This window comes from Ictidomys tridecemlineatus, chromosome 4 (genome assembly GCF_052094955.1).
Source record: "Ictidomys tridecemlineatus isolate mIctTri1 chromosome 4, mIctTri1.hap1, whole genome shotgun sequence".
NCBI classification, from domain to species: Eukaryota; Metazoa; Chordata; class Mammalia; order Rodentia; family Sciuridae; genus Ictidomys; species Ictidomys tridecemlineatus.
In genome coordinates, this window is record NC_135480.1 from 202,926,233 (window position 1) to 202,942,003 (window position 15,771).

The following is a 15,771-nucleotide window of genomic DNA, read 5'->3' on the forward strand; positions in this document are numbered from 1 at the left end:
TGGTTCTCCTGGGCCCCTGCACTCTCCACCACCCCCTCAGATGCTTATGCCTTGGAGCGCAGGAGCTCAGAGCCTGGCTCCGAGAAATAAGTCAGGCTGAGGTCCCTGGAAGAGGCGGGGATGACAGGGGGATTCTCTGTCACCAACTCCAGGATCCTTGAACTGAGTTACGGTGGCATCCTGCCACACTCGTAAAAACCCTCCATTGACTGTCTCTGCCCTTAGACAAAGACCAAGCTCCTTAATAGTGACAGATCTTTTCCGCCCCGTGCCCTCCTCTGCGGTGAACGGCAAGATCCTGCCACACGCTGAGCCCACCGACAGACGGTCCCCTGGGTCTCTCCTCTGCTTTCCCCACCCCGCCACACTCTGTCAACTCCTGGCCCTTCTTCCTGTAGCTCCTCCAGAAAGCCCTGCCTGTCCTGGGCTCCTGGGAGGCTGGCTGGCTGGCTCCCATACACCTGGACACCTGGCTGGGCCCTGCTCTGACTGTGGACCTCAGTTGACGATCCCAGTCACCCATAAGAGGTGCGGGGACCTAAACATCAGAGCAAACGAAGTTTGTTCACAGAAGGCAATCTTCCATATCATTACCAAATTTGGAAAAAAAATTACAATGCCTGTGAAAAAACCACATAAAATATGTTTGGTGCTATCTGTGGCTTGGGGGTTATCAAAGCCCACAGTCCTCACGGCAGGCAAGGCGGTGGGGAGCAGGGCCCCCCCGATATTGGTGGTCTGGGCACCTTCTTATCACCACACAAATGCAAGGCAACTCAACAGTTTTGGGGCAGGTTGGCCACTTGTTTACCCTGAGCCAACGCTGCAAATTGCTATTAGGACCTAAGGCCACGTGGGCCAGGTGTGGCCTTCAGCCCAGGCAGGCCCAAGTTGGCTGACCTCTGAGGAGCCAGGTGACAGCTTGGCTCTGGATCCCCTGGGGATTTGGGGTGAACTCTCGCCTTGGGCCTGTTTCTTTACGTCTCAAAACTAGCCTCAGTGCCTTCCTCTGGGAAGCGGGGATGAGAGTGGGCCCTGGCAGATGGTCCTGGAGAGGCTTCTGCGTGGACCGTGCTTAGCCCCTGGCAGACATCGGCCCCAGCGTGGCCCCAGCGTGGAGTAAGGAGTGACAAGTGTGTTCGTGTCGTTAATAAGAGGCTCAGACAAACCCAAGGTGGGCCTCAGAGGCCTCTCCCGGTGGGGTTCGTCTTGAGGTTGGACTCGCTGGCTTTGGATCTTGGACACTGCCCAGTGGGGTCACAGACATTGGATGGGGGACAGTCCAGGGAGGAATATTGGAATTCAGCTAAAAGAAACCCTTTTTCAAGGTCCACGCTGCCTAGAGTGGTGTGAAGTCCCCTTCACTGGAGACGCAGGAGCCCCGCTCAGCCCCCTGGCTCTTCTCCCCAGCCCCCCCACCTAGGTCTTATGGTTCTCTCCAAAGACTGCCCCTGCCACCAGAAATGCCACCTCTTGGGTCCCCAGAGAGGACTTGACCACTATCCCAGGGGCGACCCCAGGAAGACCCTCATCCCAGGGCCCTGGAGCTCTCTCTGGGCACCTCCTGACCCTGCCAGGGGCACTCACATTCGGGAACTCCAGGAAGAGGACGTGGACTTCAAGAAGAGCGTTGGGATTGTGTGCCACGCAGCCCTCAGACACCTGGCTGGTGGTGTATGTCACCTCTCCCCTCTGGGGGTCCACAGGCTGTAGGTCACAGTGGACACTTTCCGCCAGACCTGTTGGAGAAGCAGAGGGGAAAGAGGGTTAGATAAGAAGCAGGCCAGGAGGCTGGGCGCGGCTCTGGGCAGAGCGCTGGCCTAGCGCGTGGGGAGCCTGGGTCCCAGCCCGGCACTGCCGCAGCTAACAAAGAAACAACGTGCCCGGTGACAGGCGCCCACTCAGGGCTCCACTACATCTTCACAGCCACCCTACAAGATAGGTATCAATGCGGCCATTCCGCAGATGAAAACCTGAGGCTCAGAGAGGAAAATTCTCTTGCCTGAGGTCACAGTGCTACTAGGCCAAAGGTCACGGATCAAAGACAAGCTGCCAGTTAAACTGTGAATTTTAGATAAACAGTGAACAATTTTTAAACTACAAGTATATCCCAAGATATTGCATGGGCTATACTCACACTAGAGGAACTTACGTGGTTTATCTGAGACTCAAATGTAACTGCACATCCCAGAGTTCCACCTGCGGCACCTGACACCCCGGTGCCTGGCAGGGTCCCGAGAACAGGCCTCGAGGCCGTTCAACCTGAAGAAGGCAGGAGCCGAGACAGGGGACACAGCTGTCCCTCTCGTGCTCAAGGCGGCCCAGGGGGACCGGTTCTGAAGAGGCTGAGAGTTTCCTGGCCCTGGGACAGGGCGAGCCTCGAGGGCAGCCCAGGGGGAAGGAGGCCCCAGAGCAGGCCTCGGAGGCCGCGGCCCGGAAACCGAGGTCCTGAGGGAAAGCGATGGAATTTCGCCCTGACGCAGAGGAGGAAGAGGAAGGGCCCTACACCTCGTCCTGAGGAATGTGCTGGGCGGGGGGCTGGAGGAGGGAAGGAGGACAGGGAAGGGGAGACTGTTTGGAAGTTTGTGTCTCCATCTTGTCGCGCTCACTTCCTGTTTTCTTGGAGATCAAAGATGGGCGCGGAGGGACTGGCCTCACGTCCAGCCGACGCCAGCTCGGAGGGGGGGCAGGCAGGCTTCTCCTGGACCCCGCCGTCTGCAGCCTGACCTGGCCTCCTTCCCCACCTTTCCCGGATCTCCACAGCCCAGGGGAGGGAAGATGGCCGCCCAGCCATGGACTGGTCTTGCTGCTCAGTCCTGCGAGATGGTTCTGAACGAGGACCTTGGCCACAGTGGGGACCCAAACTTTACGAGGCCTCCTCTAGCCCCATCCCGATGTGCCAGGACTACAGAGGGTCTGGGCAATATGGCATTTTTTGCTCCAAGCAAGGTCCTTGGAGTTAGGGTGACCTGGGTTGGAAGCCAGGCTTGTGAGCTTGGTGGCTTTGCTGAACGGCTTTCACCACTCAAGAGCTTCAGTTTCCTGATCTGTAAAATGACAATAAGAATAGAACCCAGGCCGGGTGTGGTGGCACGCGCCTGTAATCCCAGTGACTGAGGCCAGAGGATCACAAGTTCAAGGTCAGCCTCAGCTACTGAATTGCCCTGAGCAATTTAACAAGATTTTAAAATGAAAAAAGAAAGAGGACTGGATGTGGCTCAGTGGTTAAGCGCCCCGGGTTCAATCCCGGGGACCAAAAAAAGAAGAAAAAAGAATAGAACCCAATAACACACAGAGGTTGTTGGGAGCCTCCATGGGGCTGGGCATACGGTCACTCTTTTTATTACAATTATTTTATTGGCTGCAGTCACTATAGAAGATCTGACTCTCTTAAGGGAGGGTGAAGTGGTGGGACGGGGCAGCCTCCAGGTGAGGGTCCCGTGGGAGGGACGTCACTGGGGTCTCCTTCAACCCGATAGCTTCAGGGCTGGCACCCTCTCCTGCCATCTCCACTCCTGACCCTCTAGCCCCCAAGGCTTGAGCCTCGTTCCTTACTCCAAACCCAGGTTGTACAGATGGGGAGACTGAGGCCCAGCGAAGCAGGAGACACCAGATAAACAGCCTGTGGCTGACCAGCTGGACCTGGAACCCCTCCCCAGGGGGCCTGGGGTCTGGCCTGCAGAGCAGCGCTGTGCCTCCCTCCTTCCCTTCCGACTCTCCCTGCCCCCTCCCCAGACTTCCAGGAACCCTAGTTCCTCCCGGATTGCCGGGGGCCGCCTGGGGCCACCTCCTCCATGCCGTCAGCCACCGGGAGAGGCCACAGGCCTGGCCATTATGTAATGATCAGATAACGGGCCAGGCTGGGAGATCAGATAAGAGGTCCATTTATTTTGGGGCCTTTTCGAATCCTGGCCACCCCCACCCCGCAGACGGAGAATGGGGAGACAGGAGGGAGTGTGACGCCTGGGCCTGTCTCCTGGAGCCCGAGGCGGGCCCAGACGCCTGAAAACAATCCCCTGGCACCAAGGGAACACCAGGGCCTCCTGGGACCCGGTCGGAGGAGGCGCCGCTGGGGGCCTGGGTGACCAGGCCTCCCAAGCGAGACCCTGGAGCCACCTCCCCACACTCTCCCCTCCTCTGGCCTCCCTACCCCTGAGTGTACAGCCGCCTCTGGGGCTTTGCCAACCTCTCTGGGAAGCCACAGAGGATTGGGGGCAAGAAAAGCAGCTCTGGATGGAGATGGAGCCTGGGTCAAATCCCAGCTCGGCCTCCGAATTCAGAGGCTGGCAGCCTGGGCAGAAGCCAGTCTGAGGGCTGGGGATGTGGCTCAAGCGGTAGCGCGCTCGCCTGGCATGCGTGCGGCCCGGGTTCGATCCTCAGCACCACACACAAACAGAGATGTTGTGTCCGCCGAGAACTAAGAAATAAATAAAGAAATATTAAAAAAAAAAAAAGAAGCCAGTCTGAGTCTCTTCCTGAGCATACCAGAGACTGCATAGTGCCCGGGCCTCAATTTCCCCATTTGCAGACACAATCATTATGGCAGAGGCTTCCAAAATGCTTCCTGGGAACCGGGCATGGTGGTCCACATCTGTCACCCCAGGGGCTGGGGAGGCTGAGGCAGGAGGATCACAAGTTCAATTCAACCTTAGCAACTTAGCAAGGCCCCTAAGCAACTTAGCAAAACCCTGTCTCAAATTAAAATATAAAAATATTAAAAAAGGGCTGAGGATGTGGCTGAGTGCTCCTGGGAGTCCCCCTGGGGGGCTGCCTTGAGGCTCCACCTGAGTTACTTCTCTGCTCTTCGCAGCGGCCTCTAGAGACTGGAGGAAAGTGAAGAGTGGGGAGGTGGAAGAGTTTGCCCGGGCTATCAGCTCCTAGGTGGCAGAGCCCGGACTCGAGCCCTGACAGCCAAGCTAGCACCCAGCACACACCTCATGCCTGTGTGTCACTGGATGCAGTCGCCTGAGTGGCCGTAGGTGCCCAGGACACCACTGCTGTGAAGGGCAGATCACTTTTGTTCCTAATTTTTGTTTTTTGGTGGGGAGGAAGGTGAGTGCCAGGGATTGAACCCAGAGGCACTTAACCATTGAGCCACACTCCCAGCCCTTTTTATCTTTTAATTTGAGCCAGGGCCTAGCTAAGTTGCTTCTGGCCTGGCTAAGCTGTGATCCGCCTGCCTCAGCCTCCCGTGCCGCAGGGATGACAGGCATGTGCCAGCACATCTGGCGCAGGGCAGATAGCTTTTAACAAGGTTCTTCTTTGCAGAGCAATCCGTCCCCTCTTCAGTTCCCCGCCACCCTCTACTCCTTTCAGGGTGCACTGCAACCTCACAGATTTCTCAGCCACGAGTGAGGCCCCCACTCCCCTCTACTCCCGCCTTTCCCACAGTTTCCCAACACCTGTGGGGTCAAGTTCACGTCTGGCAACCCAAAGTGGGGAGTTGGGAAGACCAGGGATCTGGGGCTGGGGCCGGGGCTCAGTGGCAGAGCGCTTGCCTTACTTGCGTGAGGCCCTGGGTTCGATCCTCAGCACCACAAAAAATGAATTAATTAAATAAAGATATCGAGTCCAACTACCACCAGAACCTCTGATCCTGAATCTGCCACCTTCCAGCTGCCTTTCCACTCCTCAGTGATGCTACCTGGACAATGGGGTGACCACAAGCTTGACACCTTCCCCAAAGAAGCGGTGAGCATGTCCCTAAGGTGACAGACACACCATGCCACATTGGCTCCTGATGAACGGAGGGCACTCAGGACCTGGCAACTGCCATCACAATTAGGCAAACACAGTCAGTGGGGACACAGGCTTTCCCTCCACACACGGCTTTCTCCTGGGGCTCAACCTGGCCTTTCTCAGACTGATAATCACCTGGGGCTGGCCAACTTCTATTCCTCTTCAAAACCCTGTGGTGAGAGTCTCACTAGAACGACCCCCCCGTCCTTGGTGCCCCGGTGCCCGTCTGTGCGTCTGCACTCCCCGTGAGCTTTTCCAGGAGGGACAGGTGCCACCCACGCTGTGTTCGGGTCACTGGAGCCCAGGCTCAGGCAGGCTGCGCTCACGTGGGGAACGGGTTGGTGGGGCCTGCCTCTCACTTGCTGGAGGACTGGCAGCAAGTCCCTTTGCTGTACCAGGACTCAGTCCCCCTGTGGTCCAGGGCAGGGAGCAGAAGGAAGGAACAGGACCTGCTCCAAGCTGCCCTGGGCTCCGGGCTCCAAGGTTCCTTCTGGGGATGAGGCAGAAGGGAGGGCAGGGTGCGGAGGGGCCACTGAGGGTTGAGGCAGGGCCCCAGGGTTGTGCCCGAGGTGGGAGGGCCATCCTGGGGACAGGAGCAGGGGTGGGGTGACCATTGGGCCACAGGAAGCTCGTGGATGGGCTCCCTTGAGGCAGTGCGGTGCAGTGGTGAGGCCCAGGGCTCACGCCCCAGCTGCTCCTTTCTGGTGACCTCTCCTCCCTGCCTGGTCCATCTCCTCTGGGTGCTCAGGGCTCAGGGTGCAGAGGCTGCCTGACAGTGCATACATATGGCCAGAGCCGCGCAGGCGTACAGTAACCCGGCCCGAGTGTCGGCAGTGTATCTCGCCACCCCACCCCGCCCAGGGGACGGAGCCGGCCCAGCCCTGGATGTGGGTCCCCCTCAGTCTGTAGAACTGGTGCCCCGAAGCCTGGGAGTGCCCAGGGCCAGGGCGACCAGCTCTCCTGGTCCTCAGAGCCCCGAAGCCAGAGGTGAGGGGCAGAAGCTGGGCTCTGGAGCAGGCCGTTGGGGCCGGGACCCGGAGCTGTCACTCATAGAGAAAGTCCATGTCCTTCTCTGAGGTCACAGGAGAGTTAGTCGTCCCCCTGTCACCTAGATCCACCAAAAATGGAGTGAAGGGACCAGGCCTATCTTCCAAGGGCCCAGGGAAGACTCACAGGCGACCCGGAGCCAGTCCCTCTGTCCCTCAGCGGGAGGCGCGGGACAGTCTTCGTGGTCACATCGCTACCGGCCAGGCCGCACCCCCAGCTCACCCTGCTCCTCTCCATCCTCTCCCCTGGCAAGTGCGGACCTGCCCCAGAGTCCAGCTGGAAGAAGAGCGCGCCTGTCCTGTGTCACCGTCTGCTCTGCCACGAGTCCCAGACCCTGCCAGGTGGCCGGCACATGGAGGCCCCGAGGCACAGGTCTGCCCCGTCCTCGGGCAAACCCTCCACACGCTGCTTCAGAAACACTGCTCCATCCAGCCACCCAGCTCGGCCAGGCCCGGCACCGGCTCCTGGGACCCCATCCAAGGGAAATAACCCGAAACACAGGAAAAGTGCACGAACCCAAACGTGCCTCGGTGGTATTTATAACTAAAACGAAGGGAAAACACCTAAATCGTCACCAATGAGGGAGTCACCGGGCAAACGATGGCACGTGGGAGGGACAGAATATTCTAGAACTGCAATAGGGTTGTGTATGGAGCCCATTGGGCAACAAGGAAACTTCTGGGGACACAAGAAGGGTACACAAGACCCCCAAATATTAGTCCGCCTGGATTAAAATTATCTTAAAAATCTCAACAGACGGGCTGGGGGTGTGGCTCAAGTGGTAGCGCGCTCGCCTGGCATGCGCGAGGCACTGGGTTTGATTCTCAGCACCACATACAAATAAAATGGAGATATTGTGTCCACCTTAAAGAAATGAAAATAAAAAATAAATACTAAAAAAAAAATCTCAACAGAGAGCAGTCAGCAACTCACCAATCTCTCCCCGTGCCTGGGAGTTTGAGGTGATTGGTTTCTTTCTTGCCTATTTTCTTTTCTCTTGACTTTTCTTCCATTTTTTTCCTTCTTTAGTGTGGGCTGGGGTGGACCCAGGGCCCCACACCGCCAGGCAAGTGCTTGACCACTGGGCTACCCTCCCAGCTCTCCACCCCCGTCTCTGAAGCAAACAGAAGGTGAAAGGCTCTTTAAACATCTCTACATGCTTGTTCTTAAAAAATAAAAATCAGCATGACAGAAAAATGTGTCTGAGGAGGTCCCCCACGCTGCAGAATAGTCACATGGGTGGACCTCCTTCCAGAACTTTCCCTAGGCATTATCACCCTTCTGTGGTAGAGGAATGGAATTGCTGAGGGGCTCCTAGCAGCCTGTTCCAGACACCTATCCACCCGGCCCCGGCTGCAGATGCCCAGATCCGCCGTCCCTTCGTGTCCCACCGCTTCATGATTTATTGAACAGGGCCCTGTTGACGGACATTGAGGTGGCGTCCAGTGTCCAGTGGTTGGGGCATACAAAGACATACCGACCCGTATCGGAGCTTGCCTTCATCCCCTCCATCTGAATGACGGTGCCTGCGTTGCCCCTCTGCGGCTGGAGATCTGGGTCTGCCCTGGCCCAGGCCCCCATCTGCCCTCCATGGTGGGTCCCGGCGGCCCAGACTGCGAGTGGGCCAGGCTGGATGCTCATGACGCCCGTAAGCCCAGCGGTCCTGACCCTGCTCCTCCCGGGAGCAGGTGGATACCGTTCCCATTTTGCAAAATGGTCATTACACGAGACTGTTATTAAAACTTAAATTAGGGCTGGGGATGTGGCTCAGGCGGTAGCGTGCTCGCCTGGCATGCGTGCGGCCCGGGTTCGATCCTCAGCACCACATACAAACAGAGATGTAGTGTCCGCTGAGAACTAAAAAATAAATATTAAAAATTCTCTCTCTCTGTCCTCTCTCACTCTCTCTTAAAAAAAAAAAACTTAAATTATACAAACTTATAATTCAGGAAATTGTCTGTTTGGCAAAAGGTGATAAATATCAAAATTCCCTCCTAGTTATTTTACTCCGCTTATTTATTCCTATGGCCCTGAGGTCATTTGCACTTAGAGTCTGTGGGCAAGTCCCAGGTCATGGTGCCCCTGAGCTCTGCCACCCCTCTCTGACAGGCGATGAGGTTGGAGTCAGCCCCGAGGGCGTGTGCACACCCCGACGGACAGGTGCCGAGGACCAGGTCTCGCCCACCCACCTCCATGGCTGACCCTCTGCCCTGCGTCACCACTGCCTTTGATCCCATGAAACCAGGCCCGAGCAGCGGCGGCGGGCTTCTTCTAAGCAGGAAGAGGAAGAGCGCTGCAGGCACATCCTGGAGCTCAGGTGGGCCTCTGTCTCAGCTCTGCGGACTTGGCAGGTCAATGCTGCCTCCATTTTCTCTTGTACGAAATGCGGTGACAGTGGCAACCATCTTGCAGGGCCGTGGGGACCCTTATCAAGTGGGGTTCCCCTATCATACATGGTTGGGAGCAAATGTTCTGGGTAACCACAGGCCCGGAGCCAAATCCCTGCCAAGTCACTTAGTGTCTCTGAGACTCCATTTCTAGTCTATCAGTGAGGTCGCAAGAGCTCGCCGCTCAGGGACTTTAGAATCCTGGCTTGGGCTGGGAGGTGGCTCAGCGTGCAGCTTGTGCAGCATGTGTGAGGCCCTGGGCGCCACCACCAGGACCACCACAATAATGAATTAACAAAATAAAATTGGGGGGGTGAAGGAAGTGGGGAGGGGGTGTCCGAAACTGCCTCTGCCCCCCACCCCTTCTCCCATTCTCGGCTCCCTGCTGGCCTCCCCCGAGGCCTGTGAGGAAGTCCCTGGATGGTGCACAGGTGGGTGAGGGGGCCCCGGTGAGGGGTAGCTGAGGGGCAGGACAAAGCAGGGGTCCACAGAGTGGGCACGGGCTGGGGATCGGCAACTCCTCAGGACTCTCCTCTGGTCAGGCCAAGGAGCCCCAGCAGAGCCCTGGCCTGGGTCTGCACCCTCTTGGGGAGCAGGAGAGGGAGATGGGAGAGCAGTCTTGGCCTGGGCACCCTAAAGACCCGGGACGGTAGAGGAATTTACAGCTAGTAACCAACAACAGCAGCGACCGTAACAGTCACCTCCGGCAAGCATGAGCTCAACCGGGAGGGGAACTTTGTTACCCACCACACTTCGCTCAGAGGCCCAAAGGTGGACCCCCAAATCACATTCAAGGAAGTAACAAGGTGAGGTTTGAACGCAGAGCCCGAGATGGTTCCCACACATTCCTTAGATGGGAAGCTCAAGGCCCAGAGAGGGTTGGGAACCCTCCTGGGCTGCACAGCATTCTGGAACCTGGACTTCCAGGGCAGAGCTGGACATAGCAGGAGGACAGAACCCAGGGATCAAGGTCAAGATAGATAACTTGCCCTACTTTGTCCAAAACATTAATGCTGAAAGTCCCTCCCCCCCCCTCCAGGAGAAACCCCTTAGTCTCAGCAAACTGGGATTGTTGGTCCCCATCTCCCAAAACCACCAGCTGAGCACGTGTGGGAGGCCGGGACACCTGGGGCTGGGCCTGAGCCTCCCCACCCAGGTCCTTGGGCACTTACTTGTGGGGCCGAAACTGCAGGCGGCCAGCAGCAGGGCAGTGACCAGGGGGAGCGTTCCGCGGTCCATGCTGTCCACCCGGGAGTCTGTGCGCTGGGCCTTATCCAGTGTCCAGGGGCAGGGCTGCAGGTGGGCGCCGGGGCCGGCGTGGGCTCGCACGGGGACCCGAGGGGAGCAGGCGGCCGGAGCAACGACGTCCCTGCTCCAGCCTTCTGGGTGGTGGCCAAGGGGCAGGAGAAGTGGACAAGAGAATTAAGACCGGGCCGGGGCTCCTGGCCGACCGGTGGCGGGGAGAGGGTGCTGGCCTCGCGTGGACAGCAGCAGGCCTGGCCGGGGACGCGGCGCGGGTGGAAGCTGGGGTCTGACCCTCGCTGTGCGGAGCTGCGGCTCATCCAGCCCGGCCCAGGGAGGCAGGAAATGCGCTTCCTTAGAGAAGGGGCCGGGCCAGGCGGCCTGCCAGGCGGGTAGAGGAAGTGCCACAGGCTTTGTCGCTGGGTGGGGGGCCCTGGGGTGGGGGAGGCGGTGTGGGGGAGGGCCCAGCTCCAGGCTCATCTCCCCACACCCCCCAGATGCACTCTGTGGGGGTCATCTGGCCACCCCACAAGTGAAGAGTCACCCCACAGCCCCAGAGGTGCGCTTTCAAGGGCCCGGCTTTGGCTGAAGCCACCCGTGGGCACTCGCAACCCACGGGCCGGGTGTTCCCATTTTGCAGATCCGAAACCCGAGGAGAGGAGAGAGCTACTGGGGGAGCGTGGCGCAGCTGGGGATCCCACGGGTCTTGGGCACCAAAGCCCCAGTCTGCGAAATGCCCTGGGCTGCTGCCCCTTGTTCAGGGCCTGAGATGGGGAAGGAACGTTTCACGCTGTCACAGCAAATCAGCTGGGGCTTGGGGTCTCTGGGCCCAGAGAGAACACAGGACCTGCCCGGGCCACACATTTTGTGTCTAACCACCCACTGCCCCGTGGGCAAAAGACAGGCCCAAACCCAGGAGACACCAACTTTCAGGACATTTCTGAAGTCCGCTGGCCCAGGAGTCAAACCTGCTCTGAGCTGGGAGTGCTGGGCCCTCGACCCCCAGCCTCCCGGTGCCACCTTCTCCCGGCTGTGGGGAGGTCTCCAGGGTCGGGGCACGAAGGTGCGGAGCCCTAGGCTGGTATGCAGGAGGTGCTCATGCACTGTGCTCCCGGAACCGGGGTCTGATCCCAGATCTGCCCCACGTTCACTCTGCACATCGTCAGAACCTACTATATGTCTGCCATGGTGCCAATCACTGCCCAGGAGAGCCAGAGAGGGAAGCCTGAGCGGCCCCGGAGGCTGGCATGTAGGCCCGCCCTTTGAGGGCACTGGGTGAGTTGGCCAGAAAAGAGGGGCGAGGAGGGTGTATCAGCCTGGGGGACCAGCCTGGGTAAAGGACAGAGGCAGGAAGTTGTCAGACTACTGTGGGACAAGCAGGGGTGTGGTGGGGACAGGGAGACTCTGACTCTGCTCTGGAAGGGCCTTGGACGTCTGGACTCTATCCTGAGGGAACACTGGGAGTCACGGAGTGTTCTTGAGCTGAAGCATGCTGGCCGAGCTGGGCTCTGGGTGCAGGAACACAGTGAGAGGAAGCCAGGGTCATGTTCCCTCTATGCCCGTCCTCATCACGGACGGAGAAATGAAGGCCCCGGAGGGAGAAGGCCGGAGCCCTGGGAGCCACTGGGGAAGGGGTTGGCCTGGGCCCTTCCCCGGCTTGCTGGCCTGCTCCAGTGACCAGAGCAGGCCAGGCGCTGGTCTCCGAGGGAGATGACGGGCAGGAAGGCCGGGTGTGGCTGCCCGGGTGGGTCGGGAGGGTTGCTCCCTGCAGCATGAGCGCGGGGGTCAAGGGTCCCCTCCTGGCAGGCAGGCCACGTGGGTGGCGGCGGCTCCCTGCCTTTGGCTGCCCCGTGGAGGCAGAGCAGGGGCACCTCGAGGCAGACGCTGCTGAGTGAGGAAGGACGGGGCTGGAGGTTCCCCAGGCCGCGGGGTCTGCCCCAGGGACAGTTAACCCAGCCCCTGGGGCTGAGCGCTAGGTGCCCGGCCCGCCCTGGGCGTTCACCTTATCAGCCCCGAGTCCTCCCAGCCACCGGCCGGGTGCAGTGGGCCCTCCTTCCACAGAAGAGGAACTTGGGGATCCCTGAGACTTAAGTCAACCCTGGCTGGGACCTGGAGACCCCGGGCTGGCCGCCTTCCCCGCCGCCTCCGCCTGGGCCTGTTTGGAGTGAGTGCAGGGGCTGGGGTAGCACAGGGTGGGGACATCGCTGTCTGGGTGGGGTGTGGGGCAGTACCAGGGACCCCTCAAACCTCCTCCTTCTTTGCACACTGCACAGTCCACCTCACCAGGCTCTACACAGCACCCAGAGGACTGCATAGAAAGCAGGAGAGATTCGAGGTAGACACAAGAAGAAACTGGCAGAAAACCCAGGGGAGACATCCAGTAGGCCCCAGAGGGCCTGAGCCCTGACCAGGGGAAGAGATCGGGAGCCCCAAAAGCTGGACGGCTGGCCGAGGAGGGCAGGTCACCTCTAGCTCCTGAGCGCCCCAGCCTGGGTGGGGTCCAGCCACAGGCGTCTGCCTTCCACTGAAGTCCCAGGAGGGCAGGGACTTTGGGGTCCTCTCCACCGCTGCGTCCCCTCACAGAGCCCAGGGCCCTCTGCCCATGAGATATATTTGTGGGAAGCCTGAGGTCCCTGGGAGCTGGGGCAGGGGTGAGGGTCGGGAAACTGAGGCAGGGAGAGCGGCCTGACCGGGGCCAGCTCTTCTACCCCAGAGAACTCAGTGCTCAGGTGGCCTGTGGCCAGGGCCACCTCGGGCCACCGTCCTCCATTTGTCCCCACAGGCACTCTCCATCCTGGGGACACCCACCTTCCCACCCACCCCACCCGACGGTTGGAGAGAGGAGCAGAAGGGCCCCCGTCCTCAGGCCCTGCCCGTAGGGTCCCAGCAGATCCCTGGCCCCCGCTGGCCTGGGCTGGCCCTCTCGGGTGATCAGCTCCTCTCCTCGCCCTTCAGGCTGACGCTGGCCCTGCCCCAGGCCACTGCCAGCGCGGGGTCCACACAGTCCCTGGTGGTCCCGACACCCTGCCCACCCCTGTGGGAAGAGCCCCCTCCCCAGACCCCCGGGAGCGTGCCATCTGTTTCCCGCTGGGGCTCTGTCCAGATGTCTTCAGGTGCCGCCCATCCACACGCCGGGGGACACATGGCCACCGGCCAGGCCTGCGCCTGGGCCCCACCGTGGGCAGATGCTCACATGCTGCTTGCTCCTTCCTCCTCCCGGCCGGCTGGGAGGCCCAGGCGCAGGAAGGGATGCAGCACGTCTACCCTGGCCCCTGGCCACAGAAGGATTCCAGGCGGCCCCCAGGGACCCCCGGGCGGCTGTCCGGCTCCAGCGCGGGCCTGGAGCCAGGGGCTGTTGACAACAGCAGGGCCAGATCCACACGGCAGAGGGGAGAGAGAGGCGGACGGGGGTCTGGATACCCGGCGCTGCCCGGCACTGGCCGGGGCCCGGGCAAGACCTTTCTAGTTTCTGGCCCTCAGTTTCTTCTTCTGCACCATGGGAGGCAGGGCAGGCTCCTGGCTGGAGGAGTGCAGACGGCCCAACAAGAACAGGAACCGCTCCACCACGTGTCTGCTGTCCCGGTGCCAAGTGCCACTTGACAGCCACCCCAGTGGGCCAGGACCATTATGTCCCCACCTCACCGTGGAGGGACAGTCTCAGGTGTGCAAGGCCGTGGGCTGAGGAGAGGGAGAAAATAGCGCAGACCCCAGCTTTTCTTCCCTTGACTTCTAGAACATTCTGTCCCGCTTTCCCTCCCACCTCCCTGCTCACCTTATCTCTGTCTTCACCGGCTCTTCCTCACCCAGATGGCCCCTGAGCCCCTTCCCTTCTCTGTTGACTCTCACTCCCAAATCAGGTTTTCTCAGACCTTGACCACCCTGACGTCATGTCCCAGCGCGAGACAAAGAACCCCGGGCTCGGGCTGATAACGGGAGGACGTGTGACCTGTCTGGACCTTTGGGAGCCGCCAGCCCCTCTGCAGGCTCCTGCGCCCACCAGCAGGTCTTGGCTGTAAGCTCAGACCCGCATTTTCTCCAGGTCCCCAGGGGATTCCTGTTCCTGCTGACGTTGGGGACGTGCTATTTCTGGTGACCTCAGCCAGGTAAACAGCCTCACATCCCATCTGTCATACCGGCTGGTCGCCTCCGACCTCACGTGCCCACCTCTGGGCTCCGTCCCTCTCTGTGATGTGCTCCTCCTCTGGGCTGGGCCCCCTTCACTGGAATCAACTCTGACTCCGTCCCCCGCCCCCCGTCCCCTGCAGATGCTCCCTCAAGTTCCCAGGTTTCCAGGTTTGCAGACCCTGGCAGCTTCTTGTCCCCCCTGGCCACTGTCCTCTGGGAATGTTGTCATCGTCTCCTTACCAAGCTCTGCCTGCCCCTTCCCTTGCCCTGACATTTCTCCATTCTGCCGAGGGAACCTGCTCCAGCCAAGTCAGGTTCCACCCCACTCTGCCCAGTTGCCCTCCACTGGCAACTCACTCAGAGTAAAAGCCAGAGTGAGTTCTCAAATGGCCAATGAGCTCCCCTGCCCCTCTTCAAATTCACCTGCTCTTCTCCCCCTGGCTCACCCCGCTCCAGCCACACTGGCCCATGGCTGTTCCCTGGAGATGCCAAGCATTTGCCCACCTCAGGGCCTTTGCATGTGCTGCTTTACTCCCTGAACACTCTGTAGCTGTGGGGCTTGCTCTGATCAAACATCTCAAGGTCAGAGAGACCTTCCCAGACCATTTAAAATGGCCTCTCCTCCTGCTAGCAGCTCTGGGTGGCCTATCACCAGCTGACAGGCGGACGTTCTGTGTGTCTTCTCTTCTACAACAGAAGGGTCATAGAGGAAGGATCCCTCACTTGGAGAGGTACCTGGCCCTTGGCAGGTGCTCAGTAGATGCTTGTGGAATAAACGATGCTGGCTGACAGCCCAGGTTTCCTAGGTGATGACCCCGAGTTCCCGGGGCATGGGAGGTGGCATTCTGGGCCCAGGCACGGGGTCTCTGAAGAAGGGGAGTGTCTCTCCAAGAATCCAGGCTGATCCCAGGGGTCCCCCTGTCTCTGCTCTGTGCTGGAAGAGCAGAGCCCCCCAGGTGGTCTTCCCCAAGGAAGAGGCCTAGGGACCTGCTGCCTCCAAGCCCTGGGCAATGGTGGCCCTCCTGATGACCCGGCCCCATCTAGGAGGCAGAGGGTCCACTGGGCCAGGGTTCCAGAACCCCTGAGTTGTCAGGACTCTGAGTTCATGGAAAGGGAAACTGAGGCTCGAGAGGGGCTGACACTGGGTGAGTCACGGGGCCACACAGGTAGGACACCTGGCCCCCAGGAAGGAAGCCAGAGCCAGCAAGGCAAGCACGGGTCCAGCCCGCTG

The 15,771-nt window shown here is 59.9% G+C and overlaps 1 protein-coding gene and 1 long non-coding RNA gene across 2 annotated transcripts in view; one reads left to right on the top strand and one right to left on the bottom strand.

Moving 5' to 3' along the window:
• The window catches only part of Eng (endoglin), a 31,664-nt gene extending 20,891 nt beyond the window's left edge, over nt 1-10,773 (bottom strand). The window contains exons 1-2 of the mRNA XM_005321001.5: nt 10,346-10,773; nt 1,588-1,739 (exon numbers count right to left, since the gene is read on the bottom strand). Coding sequence (XP_005321058.2) covers nt 1,588-1,739; nt 10,346-10,412 — 219 coding nt within the window. The 5' untranslated portion in view covers nt 10,413-10,773. The remainder of the gene's footprint in view (nt 1-1,587; nt 1,740-10,345) is intronic.
• Nucleotides 10,774-10,817: 44 nt separating this feature from the next.
• On the top strand, nt 10,818-15,331 carry LOC144377368 (uncharacterized). Its single transcript, XR_013438317.1, has 4 exons — nt 10,818-12,579; nt 12,689-12,750; nt 13,198-14,076; nt 14,273-15,331. It is a non-coding gene; the product is annotated as an uncharacterized LOC144377368 (long non-coding RNA).
• The last annotated feature ends 440 nt before the right edge of the window (nt 15,332-15,771 follow it).